We start from the raw sequence: 13,137 nt of genomic DNA, 5'->3' as shown, positions 1-13,137 counted from the left end.
CCAAATGGTCAATAACATCAATCATGAACACAGATTCAGGATCTTCAACATGCTTCATAGCCTCAAAAATATTAAATGTGACAACATCTCCATCAAATTCAAGGCTAAGCATTCCACTATCCACATCAATTTTTGCCTTAGCAGTTTTCATGAATGGTCTCCCTAAAAGAATCAAGGATTGCTTAGCAGAATCATCCATATCAACAATATAAAAATCCACAGGAAAAATCAAATCATTGACCTTGACAAGGACATCCTCAACAACACCTTCGGGATATGCAGTAGACCTATCAGCTAACTGAATGATAACACGAGTGTCTTTCAAAGGTCCTAATTGCAAATCCTTATACACAGAATAAGGCATGACATTTATGGATGCTCCTAAATCTAGCATGGCTCTCTCAACAGTCTTATTACCTATAATGCATGGAATGGTGAACATACCAGGATCTCGACACTTTTGGGGTAATTTTCTTTGAAGAACAGCAGAAACATTCTCACTCACTCGATTCTCGCATCATTCCCAAACTTCATTTTCTTAGAGCATAACTCTTTTAAAAACTTTGCGTACCTGGGAACTTGCTTAATTGCATCAAGCAAGGGCAAGTTTATTTCTACCTTCTTGAAGATTTCCAGAATATCCTTCTCTTCTTCAATTCTCTTGTTCTGAGCCAACCTAGAAGGAAAAGGTGGTGCAATCAGTGATTGAGGAATTGAAACCTTAGGTTTTCCACTTACCTTAGAAGAGATAGGCTCGGTGGATTCTGGTGACTTCTCACTAATTGCATCGTCCTTGGCTTCATCGGGCTTTTCTTTGTCTTGCTGCTTAGGCTGTGGCTCAGCTAGAATTCTTCCACTTCTTGTAGTTACAGCACTTGCATTTTCCTTGGGATTCATCTCCGTGACAGAAGGAAGTCGGCCTTGATTCGCCTGCAGCTTGTTCACCTGAGTGGCTAACTGCGTGATTTGTGTGCCCATATTACTCAACGCTGCCTGAGTTTCATGCTGGAATGCCTGCTGACTTTGCACCAAATTCTTCACAATTTCACTGCTCTGGGCGAGGCTCTTCATGATATCGTTCATATTAGGTGCAGAACTCGGTGCAGGACGTGCGGTATGGGCATACTGTCCAGCCTGCGGCGGATTCGGCGCGTACATCCCTGGTTCCTGCTGTCTCCACCTAAAATTTGGGTGATTTCTCCACCCTGGATTGTAGGTGTTGGAAAAAGGGTCGTTTCGCCTTTGCCTTTGTGCGTTCATCTCTTGCTCATCAGCGGATCCCATGCACGCTTGCTCAGTATTATTATCCTGCAGAGATGGACATGCATCAGTATGATGATTATTTTCAAAGCAAATTCCACATTGAACGTGTTGAGTTTTAGAGACAGCAAGTCCTCTAACTAAAGAGGTGAGAGCATCAATTCTCTCGTTCATGTTGGAATCTTCTACTTTCTGCACTGGCCTATAACGATCATCATCCTCATCCTCATATTGTTGACCATTTGAAACCATGTCAACGATGAGTTGCTTTGCTTCGTCCAAAGTTTTATTTGTCAAGCTTCCACCACAAGCAGCGTCAACAATTTTCCTATCAAAAGAAGACATACCACGATAAAAATAGTTAGTAAGCAATTGGTAGTCAGAAAATCCATGATCAGGACACTTGCGACACAGCTGTTGGAATCTCTCCCAATAATCGGCTAGACTCTCCGCCTTCTTCTGTTTAATACTGCTAATGGCCATTCTCAAATTTGCAGCTCTGGACTCAGGAAAGAATTTTCGCAAGAATTGTTCTTCTAAATCTCCCCAAGTTCTAATCGAACCAGGAGGAAGATCAAAAAGCCAATCTCTCGCTCTACCCTGCAAAGTATGAGAAAAAGTCAATAGCCTCAAATTATTTTCAGTAAAACCATGAGGGCGTAGAGTTGAGCAAACTAGATCAAATTCAGCCAGATGCTTGTGTGCACTCTCTCCAGGTAAATCACCGAATTTGGGTAGCACTTGAATGAAACCAGGCCGTATTTCAGCGTTGCCATTAATGGCATGAAGGACAATGCACAAAGGGCGATTGTTTCTATGACGGCCTAACTCTCTGATCAGTTGAGGTGGTTCCTGTCGAGGATCAACGATCTCTCTATCGTTCTCTTCATCCCTATTGTTACGATCACCCATTGGATCTTCAATTTCTTCTTGATCCTCAAGACTCGGTGGAGCAGAATTGGATATCTTTTTCCACTCCTTAGCTTGCTTCTTCAACTTTCGTGCAGTCTTCTCGATTTCTGGATCAAAAACTAATACGCATGTACGAGAAGAACGTGGCATAAACTAAAAATAAAATAACTAAAAATAAAAGACAGACTGAAATCAGTAAAATCCTGCTTAAAACCAATCCCCGGCAACGGCGCCAAAATTTGATGCGTCGTTTTACACCAAAAATATCCGGCAGTCAGCCGGTATGCCCACACTGCGCAGACAGCAGTAAGCAAAATCGTCTCCCAAGGGACTGGCGAGAATTTCTCTAATTAAAGTCTGCAAAGTAACCACGAAATTTTGAGAAGAAAATATAGAAAATACTAAACTTAAAATTAAATAAATAAAATCCGAATAAACCAATTTTTTCAATTAACTAAAAGATGAATAAAAATTCCAACAATTAATAAAAGAATTCCAGCAATCAATTAAGTCCACCCTAGCTCAATTATTCCGATCATCGATGCAAAAATAACTTTAATTCATGCAAGCAAACCAGTTATAACCACCGAAGACGCTTCTGACGTGATCTTATTTCTCCTTAATTATTCGGTAATTAGGAAGACGCTTCACTAATTACTACCCTAATCGACTGACAACCGTAAGAGACGCTCTATAGGTTTAATGAGCCGACATCATTAATATCTAGAGAAACCCGATTCAAAACCAATAAACTCTGACGCAGGATTATTGAATTAAGACTGCTTTTCTCTTGACCCTGATGTGTCAATTTACCACTAATCAAACCTAAACCACAATTACGGATGGCCGGTTCAATTGGCTATGTAATTAATTCTAACCCAATAAATATTTGCAACTACCTAATGGATTAAAACAATTAATATCATTAAACATGGAGAATCGCAGATGCAAGCATAAAATAAAGTATAAGAACAATTAGATCTCACAGAATAATTTTGCTAGTGCTTCCTTAATCGTTGCCGGAATAAAATAAATTAACTAAAGATAACTAAAGATGGCGGACGCTAAAGATAACTTTTATATTACCGGTTAAAATATGAAATATATTCAAATTTTGATTTTGAATCAATACTATTTTTCTGGTCAATTGTTTAATACATGAACTTTTAACATTTTGAAATCTAGCCCATATATATTAAGATTTCGGCAACATTTAAAACTATATGTGGACATCGAAATTTTATTACGTTTTCTTCATCTTTTATGTTATGTTGCTAGCAGTAGAGGAAGATTTAGAGGAATTTGAAGAAAAATGCATCCGAAATGGACGATCAATTTGATCCAATTTTTTTCTTTTCTAAGATTAGCGGCTGACCAATTTTTTAATAATGTGCACAAATTAATAAAGTGAGAAAATATAATATCTAGCATCCCATTTTTATAAAAGATCAACAATACAATTTTTATTTTAATCTTTTTGGTCTAATCAAAGAAACGCTCTTCTGCCAACTCTAAAGAAAATCTTTTAATCAAATTTTTATCTCTTACATCTATTATTCATGGAAATCCAAAGAAGATTTTGTCTGAATCTTTGATAGTCGTTGAGATTACTCAACTCAACAACTTCATCAAATAGTCAAAGAAATTAGGCAACGGAAACATGAATTTCTTGATTAATTAATTTTTAATATATATTTTGTAATGAGTGAGTACTGAACCAACTTGCTCCAATGTCAATCAACATGGAAATTATTTACTTAGACTGATTTAGATCTAATTTTGAGTAACATGCACTTCGTTTAAAACCGAGCATGCCACATGCAATTTCCTATTTTATAATTAATATGCAATTATTTTGTATGTATTCATATGAGTATATAATAGCTTCTCGATTTCTCATGTTCACATTTTTGAGAAATATTAATGCCCTTCTTTTTAAAATATAAACAGTATCCTCTCGAACTAATATTGTAAATTTATAATAGTCACAATTTGGTGATAAAATTCGTTAATATGCGATTTAGTTATGCCTAATTAAGAGGTTTATTCTCTATAATCCATTCAATAAAATAAGATTTTCATGTAGGTCGGTTAATGCGATCTCTATTCCTTCGAGTAATGTAGTATCATTGCAATCATTTTATCTTCTTTTTTTAATATAAAAAAATATAATTTTTATAAATCTTGGTCGGTTGAACTCGGGAAATTCAAATTTTGCCTTAGTTGAGGAGTTAGCCCCCTCTCTCGAATTGGCTTATTATTATCCTTAAATTAATTGTGTTGGGATATGGAATTTTCCAAGTTGGGTAAACATTACATAAAGAAAGTAAATGATAACTTCATTTCTTACTGAATGTAAAGTCAACGCAAGTACGATGTATAAAGTGGCCAACTTGATTATTTTGTTTTAATTCATGAAAATAATTAATAATAGATCAGCAGAGTTTAATTGCGTCAGAGAGTGAACTGAAAGATAAGCTTGAAAACTTAAGGCACACTTCTTTTCTCGAATTATAATTTAATTTCATGATCTACATTTCTAGATTTGGCATTCTGAAAAAGATTTGCTTACTCCATTTTCTTTATATAAATTTATGAACTATTGCTTAAAAGTCGGATTTTTCTGATTGATGAGGTTTACTCAGCTCCTTACGATCCTATTTATAACATAATAAAAAATGTGAATTTTCAAGCTATCGTCCCAATAATAATAAAAGTTTACACATTGATCAATGTGTTAATAGGGAAAAATGCCCCCTTCTTATAAAAACTTGTAAAATTGTCCACTTTTAAAAATGCCCCCCTTCTTGATCAATCGTAGTTAAAACAGCTTGGACGAACAACGATTATAAGCATAGACGGATGCATATTTCCCATCGTGACAATTTTTTTTTACTATATATGTATATATATATTTAATAAATAAGTAAATATTTAAACCCCCCCAATCCCTAATAGACTTATATTATTATAAAGTAAACTTTTTTTTAATAATAGAATTGGATTATTATACAGTATTTTTTAAAATATATTTTATACTATTTATATTAATTTTGTATTCACGAAAAAAAAAATTGGATCGATCCCTGATTACAAGCTCTTTTTATTAAAAAATGTTATGTTAAGCCTATCAATTTAAAAAAAAATATTTTTATAGTTTTACAACTATATATATAAATTAACCGATATTAATAAAACAATTAAATATGATATGCAATATCATCCTATTAAAACGAGTCCGAGTCAGCGAGGTCCAAATTACTTGCTATCTATTTGAGATTCAGTTCGAGAATTAGGCAATCATTAGCTAACAAACAGTCAGGTAATCTCGATAATGGTTGATTTTTTTTATTATGATTGTTCCAGCAATGAGTTATTTTGAATAGCAATAAGAAAATTTATATGTATAACTTTTAGATTAGATTAATTAGTCGAGTAGTGAGAGTTTAATTTAAAATATATTATATGCATAGAGTAGGGCCAGCAAATATATATGTATGTATTTGAAAAAAGAACCTATTACTCTATTAGTATATAGTAACACTAAACATAAATTAAGTGTAATAAAAAACAAGTAAAAGAGAAGACAGGAAGCAGGTTCATGCATGTTCCAAGTTTCACACGCACGAGAAGAATAGAGAGAATAGCGGCACGTGACAATCAAGGAAGCAAACGTGCGACCCATGTGATTGGTGGGCTGGGTCCCACGGCCCATTCCATTAGTTATTCAAGAGAATCTTTTCGGTCAAAAATAGTCAATAAATAATTAGCTTTTGAGATCAAAGCCCACACCTCACAATGCCAAGCAATAATGACTTTTGCAACAAAATATCAAATCAAATCTTAATTTATTTATTTATTTATTTTTCAATTTTTAGTTAAGTTTAATCAACTATTATTGCCATATTCATTGCATTAGCCATTAGTGGAATAAAAACGAATTATCACACACTTGCAAAAGTAACCGAGAGTCGACAAACTGAATACAATTATACATATTTTTGATATTCTATTCCAATAAATAAGCAATAACAAACGAAAAGGATATTTAAAAAAAAAAAGAAGGGCTAACTTATATTGACTGTAATTAATAAACCTATGCTTTTATCAAAGCAAAGGAACTAATCATCACAATTCAACACTCTATATATCCTCGCCTAATAGATTAAACAAAAATATTCCAAAACCAAGGAATAAAAAAAAAAACACGCATCACATTTAAGGGAAAATATTACTACTTCCCCAGTTTATATTACAAAAGAAAAAAAATCGGAGAGAAGAAAAATAAGGGCAAGTTTGTCGAAGAATTTCTTAGTGGCGCGGCGGCGGCGCCGCTAGCGGATGGGCGGCGGCGGGCGGCGGTTTGCACTGGTAGCACTTTGCGAATAGTCCGAATGTGTCAACTTGTCTCACAAAATTGGTCACACTTGCCCAACCACCAAACCCGAACCCGACAATCAAGACCCATATTACGATGAACGTGTTTATAGCGTACATAGCTGTCCAGCTTGGGAGAAAGAACGGAGGCTTCTCCGCAGCATTCTGTCATCACAAATTTATCAAAATCTCGAATTCAACTTTAAAATTTTAGTGTACCATCATATGTAACATCTATAACTCATGCTGGGTAATAATGAAATTGGAAAGACAACTCATATTGTAAGACTATTTCCGTATGTATTTGGATTAATAGTATTTTATGTCCCGAACTTTCATTATTTTATACTCCCTCCGCCCATTTGGTTTCGGCACGATTATTAAGGAAGGTATTATTAATGTTTTTAAGTGTTATAGGTAATAAAGTATAAAATTGATAAAGTAGTAGATGGAAGGTGATAAAGTAGGAGATAGAATATAATAAAGTGATAAAGTATGAGAGAGAATGTAATAAAGTAGAAGAGAAAAAGTGATAAAATGATAAAATATGAGAGAAAAGATAATTAAGAATTCTTATTATTTAGCTAATTGTTAATAGAAATGTGACAAGATCAGTGGAACAAACAAAAAAGGAATACGGGACAAGATCAATGGGACGAAGGGAGTATAAAATATTTCAAATTTTTTTTTTTTTCTTAAAAAAACTACGAACTTTTGGCATTTTCTATAAAATTCTATAAAAAAAAAACTCCCACAAAATGTCCCAAACTTTTTTAACCCCCTAAAAAATCTTCGAACTTTCATCGTTTTTAATAAAATGTCCCGTTGATCGAAAGATGACTCATTCCATAAAATTCAAGATTTGACTGCATCAATTTCAGAAGAGTAATCTTTTGATCACTGAATTTTGTGTAGTGAGACATTTCATAGAAAATGTTGAATGTTCGGAATTTGTTATGAGAAAATGAAAATTCGGGACATCTTATGGAAAATACTGAAAATTCAGGGTCTTTTAAGAGAAACTGAAAGTTCAGAAAGTAAAACACTATCAACCCTATATATTTTATGCAATTGATCAAAATTTCGAACGAACTTAAAGAATTAAGTGTATGTTCATATGCAACATCTATAGCAATGAGAAGTTGGCTAATTGAGGCCAGCTCATGTTGCGGGTACTAGTACGTTGATAATGTTGCAGTTAACTAAATTGAAAAGGACTTTCCACCTATATCTTATGTTATAGGTAGAATTTCTAAATCCAACATTTAATGTTATTCCCCCCACAACAAAACTTTGTATGTTCTCCACTTTTTTCTTTTTTTTTTGGATGATATATCTCGGATAACAAGGTTCATCCTCCCCAAAAAAACAGTGCATTTGCAGCTTACTCCTGCGACGATTTTATTGGGTGGTTGGTGAATTTATTTGAAGTATGATTAAATCATATACTATCATTCTTCAATTAATGCAGATAATAATGCGATCTGTATTTTAATTATGGGAATCTTGATCAGATCTTCTATTACGCTAGCTTACCATATAGGGAAAGTGGACATCAAAGTACCTACTTGACATTTATAACTAGTTCAATTTTTGTTTATTAATTTTTATACCTAAACGATGATGCAGTGATGAAATAAAATACGAGAAAAGAAATTTAACCTGACGAGCTGAGGCTTTCCGGTAGGTGAGCATATGCGCGAGGGCCGGAATGATGTAGACTGTGAAACTGACAAGAAGGGCTCCGACGGCCGAATTGATGGGGCCAAAGAATGGGAAAATGATAGCCAAGAACCATATTGGTATCACCACCGGTAGCCTAGCCAGCGCCCTCAAGCACATGCTCCTTGTGTCGTGCATTCCGATCACCTTCTCCCACACGAAGTAGAGCGGTGTGCAAGCAAATCCGAACGTTATAAACTGTGGCCGATCAACACTTTGTCAGTGACGGAGCCAGAAATAATTTGTTCTTAGAAAGTTAAATTAATTAATTAATTAATTAATTAAAAAATACTAACATTCTTGTGACCCTAGCTACTAATCCTATTTAGAGTTGGCAAAATGACAGTATCGGGCCGGATCGATTTTGTTAGCTCTAGTCCTATTTACACAAGGACTAATTAATTAATGGTCTTATTTATTTTCGAATTTTATATTTCACAAGAAGTTTGGTATACGTACTTGATGGATGAGCATGAGGATGACGGCAGCATCGCGCCACCGGGTTTTCGGGAGGAGGGAGAAGGCGTTGGAGTGGTTGAGGAGCTGATCGCCGAAGGCCCAATAGACAGCGGAGGCCGACGGAATAGTGAGAGTGAAGACATAGAGTGTGGCCACCAAATAAATGTACTTGAACTTTTGTGGTTTCCACATAGCGTGCATTATTTCACTGTTATTTAAAAAAAATCAGACTAATAATGCAAATCCAGTACATAAAAATATACATATACAAACAATAAAGACAATACAATTCAAGTATTCCCTTACACACAACTGCTAACATTGTGCAATTATTGTATGTCCCAAACTAGTTTCTTTTGATAGAACTACCCTCTAATGTTTTCCATTGAATTTTTCTTTTTAAATTTTTATCGCAAAAAGAAGAAAAGAAAGTAGTAGCTTGTACTATGATTCTGTCTGTTTTCACAGCCCCCGAGGTTACCGGCAAAAAGCTGCAAGAGAAGCCGAGGAAGAAGCGGATGATATTTGCATAAATTTTAAAGAAGAGAAAAGCTTACACTGTAACAGCATGGCCTCCAAAAGTGTAGAGTATGTTGGTGGCGCCGGTGAAGTACAGCACCAGCTTTTTGGGACCAGTGTGCTGAACATCTTGGGCCTAATAATTCAAACCATCAAATTTAGCACATGAAATAAAGTGATTTAATTAACGATGATGTAAATTAATTACCTGGCCATGAGCGAGGGATGCGGCGGTTAAGTACCAAGCGGTGTAAGTGGTCATCCCGAGCCCAAGAAAAGACCAAATTCTGTAGTTGTGGAAAGAGGGGATGAAGACAGTGGTTGCGCAGCAAGCTCCGAATATGTAGGTCCATGTCCTCTTGTCCAAATGATCATTTATGTAATATATGTTGCTGGAAAAAAGAAAGAAATTAAGAGAAAATTTCAATTTATATGGGAATTCAAAGATTTGAAGGTCACCTAGCGCAGGCGATAAGCTGTATGACGGATCCGAATAGAAGGAAAGTGCAGTTGAAAGCCAAACCCATTGCTTTCCAGTACGGACCGAGTAATCCATCCAGAACTTCAAACCACTGCGTTCACAGTCACACACACAATTAAAAATTAATAAAATATAATGATCTGTATTTTTTTTTTGTTTTTGGTTTGATTCAGACCTGAATGACATGGTTTTTGAAGCTGACACCTTCTTTTTCCTTGCGGCTTCGATACTCGATGTACAAGACGCTGATGAGGTAAGCTGTCCAGCTTCCGACCAAACCGTAGAATATTTGGAAAACAATTCCAGACACCATACCGAGTTGAGAAAACGAGTATGGAAGTGTGAGCAGCACTTGCGCAACCTAGTACACAAATAAACATCATAGTATTGAGTTTTTAGAGAGAGAAGGTTGATGAGGAGCGAGAAAGTTGTGAGAGTACTTGATTGGAGGAGCAGCTGAACCAGGCGTCCCAGGCGGAGCCGCCGTGCCAGAGGAAGTTACTCATGCTGAAAACGGAGTGGTCCTCCGCCTTCTCCTCATCGTCCTTGCCGCCGCCGCCGTCGTGTTCGGTTTCGTTCAAGCTGGAGACAATCGCTTCCTCTGCTTGCCTCTGCGTCGACATTGTATCTCGATTTCTCTGTACTGCAATGAGACAAAATCAAATAGCGGAAAATTCCTCAGATCCCAAGTAGAAAACAAAAACAAGCGAAAACAACAAAATTGAGGGGGGAAACGTTACTGCTGTGATGAGTCTCTTTCGCGATCGATCTCAGAGAATTTGCAAACACGAGGTGAAAATCAGGGGTTTGATTGAGCCAAGGGAAGAGATGGTATAAAATGAATGACGCTTCGAGAATTAAATGCGGGCTTAGTGATCCAGCTATGAACGTAGCCAAAATCCGAGATTGGAGGCGGTGAGACCTCAAAAGCAGCAAACTTTCAGTGAGAAAAACAGACTTCTTTTTTCCTTTCTTTATAGACTCTTCAGAGAGAGAGATCTTAATTACAGAGTAGTGAGTGAATAATCAAAAGCGAAAAGAGGACTTTCTGCTACTACTAAAGCACCTCATATATATATATATTAAAATAACTCATGGTTGGGGAATTCTATATTTATTTGACTACTTTCAAACTTCTCTCCCTTCTTCTTCTTTTTCTTTTTTACTCTTTTCGCATTTTCCTATATTTCTATTTTATTTTTTGCAAATCGTAATGCTATTGTTTTTTTCTTTTTCTTTTTTTGAGTTGTTGAAATCCGAGGATAAAGAGAGAATCGAGAGATTTTTGGGTTTTAGTTTTCACTCAAAATCAAAACATGTCTCCTTAACATAGGACCCTCTCACAATAAAAACAGCCCTGTTTCCAATAGCTATAACACTATTTACAGCAGGAAAGAAATATTAAAAAAAAAAAAAACTGCAAATTCAATAAAAATACAGAAAATCTAGTGTAGACGAGATTAGCATGTGAGCAATGATTTTTTTTATTATAATTAGATTTCTAGTTAACTTTATAACAAATTACACAGATAGTCAGAAAAGGACAACAGAATTTGAGTAGTGAAGGTAAAAATAATGTATAACTTTTAAAGAAAAATGAATATAACACTTTATGTATAAAATAAAACTCGTGATGCATGCTATAATTGATAATAATACAATGTGGATCAAAACATGGGATACAACAAGACACAGAATGAGTTAATAGTCAAAAGTAGTTATGTACATTGAAATTACTTTTGAAGAACATATTATGATTGAACTCGACAATCATTTGTCCAGTAAATTGAGCTGTCGAAAATGCTGGGAGCTACACAAAAGAAAAACTAAAATCGTTTTGGTAAAATGTAGCGATGAAAAAAAAAAACAATTTCTATTATTTGCAATTTTCAAATTACTATTAAGAAAATATATTGTAGATGCATAATAATAAATATATTGATTTTGGTAAAAAGTAAATAACGATCTAAGCTCCTTTTTTTTAAAACGGTGTGTGAATAGAATTAATTCGGCTCATTCTCAATTTTTCGATTATAATTAACTCATTTTTTTTTGCAAGTCAAATCCAAATAACTACCAAACGACTTGCCATCTCGTCAACCTTAATTAAAATATAGTTTCTTATTTATTTCCACTATAATCGTGGATAATTAATAATGTATTTACCTACCTTTATCGTTTCCTCAAGAAACATGGAGCACGTCTTCCTTTTGCGTTTCATGCGTGCAAAGATTAGATTATGAGAAAGTGAAACTTAAGCTTAATTTGTTAAGAAATGAATCATTCCTAAACTCCAACCACCAATTTCAAATAACTGGACAATATAAGTATTTAACAATCAATACACATGAAACACCAATTCGATATGTCACACATTTAACAACAATTTCCCTAAAAATGTCTAAAAATTTAGGGCAACAATTTGTTCTTATCTCCAGTTTTAATTAAATTAAATTAAAATTTGCATGTACTATATATGACTAAATAAAATAAAATAAAAAAACATGGTAATTAAAATAGGACGTGAAACCGTCGACCTCTCTTTGTGTAAAAAGAGATATTTTGATTTCATTTCCTTCTATTCCCTTCCGCCAACTACGCGCACGTCCAATTTAATTTGTGACCCAATTTGTTTTTCATTAAATTGATGTTTCAAGTTTCTCTCATCAATTAATTCTTGGATTATCATCAATGCTTATCAATAGAAATTTTTATATATTTCTTTTTCGAAAAAGCGGGAAAGAAAATGAAATTATAAGAGGCTGCAAGGTGGAAAAACGTGAAAAAATGTAATTATCACGTGTAGGCCTTCCAACCAAACCAACATTTTTTTTTTTACATTCAGCCCCATTATATCATTTACTTTTTCCAGCCTTGTCGAAACTTTCAGCTCCACCCTACTTTTCCATATTAGATTTAATGCTCGTTAGGTTCAAGTAGAGGAATGGAAAGTGAATGAAATCAAATAAAAGAGTGGAATGGTAACAATAACCATTACTTTTATTGAGTGTTTGATTTAACAATGAAAATCAAACATTAGTAAGGGATTCCCTTTTTTTTGTTTTCCCTCTATTTTGAGGGGTAACAAATTGGGTGATTGAGTTGCCCTCAAATAAAGGTAATGATTATCTCATTATCCAAACCAAACAACAAGTTTTTTTTTTTGGTAGGAAAAGTGAATATATTAAAAGACAAAAGGAAAAGGTACCAGAGGTACTGGGAGAAACATTACAACGAAAGGGGACAGGAGTCTTTCAATATCCAGTCAATAAAACTAAAGTCTGCAATGAAAAGCCTGAAAATCCTACCCCAGCTCCAGATCCTCCCTTTGATTTCCAGAAAGATATCCTCAATCTCCCAAGCTTTTCCATCGAAACGGCAAAAGTTACGGCATCTCCAAAGAACCC

The 13,137-nt window shown here is 34.7% G+C and overlaps 2 protein-coding genes across 2 annotated transcripts; both read right to left on the bottom strand.

Moving 5' to 3' along the window:
* Positions 1-501: 501 nt before the first annotated feature.
* Positions 502-2,322, bottom strand: LOC131022960 (uncharacterized). Its single transcript, XM_057952500.1, has 2 exons — positions 1,387-2,322; positions 502-1,308 (listed from the first exon to the last, which is right to left on the bottom strand). The coding sequence occupies exons 1-2, from the start codon at positions 2,320-2,322 to the stop codon at positions 502-504; spliced, it is 1,743 nt and encodes a 580-aa protein (XP_057808483.1).
* Positions 2,323-6,225: 3,903 nt separating this feature from the next.
* Positions 6,226-11,147, bottom strand: LOC131022620 (auxin transporter-like protein 2). The gene is made up of 9 exons (XM_057952127.1): positions 10,471-11,147; positions 10,171-10,373; positions 9,906-10,091; positions 9,709-9,821; positions 9,458-9,641; positions 9,288-9,385; positions 8,731-8,938; positions 8,212-8,469; positions 6,226-6,714 (listed from the first exon to the last, which is right to left on the bottom strand). The coding sequence occupies exons 2-9, from the start codon at positions 10,351-10,353 to the stop codon at positions 6,484-6,486; spliced, it is 1,461 nt and encodes a 486-aa protein (XP_057808110.1). The 5' UTR covers positions 10,354-10,373; positions 10,471-11,147; the 3' UTR covers positions 6,226-6,483.
* Positions 11,148-13,137: the final 1,990 nt, after the last annotated feature.

This window comes from Salvia miltiorrhiza, chromosome 4, assembly GCF_028751815.1.
Source record: "Salvia miltiorrhiza cultivar Shanhuang (shh) chromosome 4, IMPLAD_Smil_shh, whole genome shotgun sequence".
NCBI lineage: Eukaryota > Viridiplantae > Streptophyta > Magnoliopsida > Lamiales > Lamiaceae > Salvia > Salvia miltiorrhiza.
Note: the sequence above shows the minus strand (reverse complement) of the source record. Positions and strands in the feature narration are given on the sequence as shown.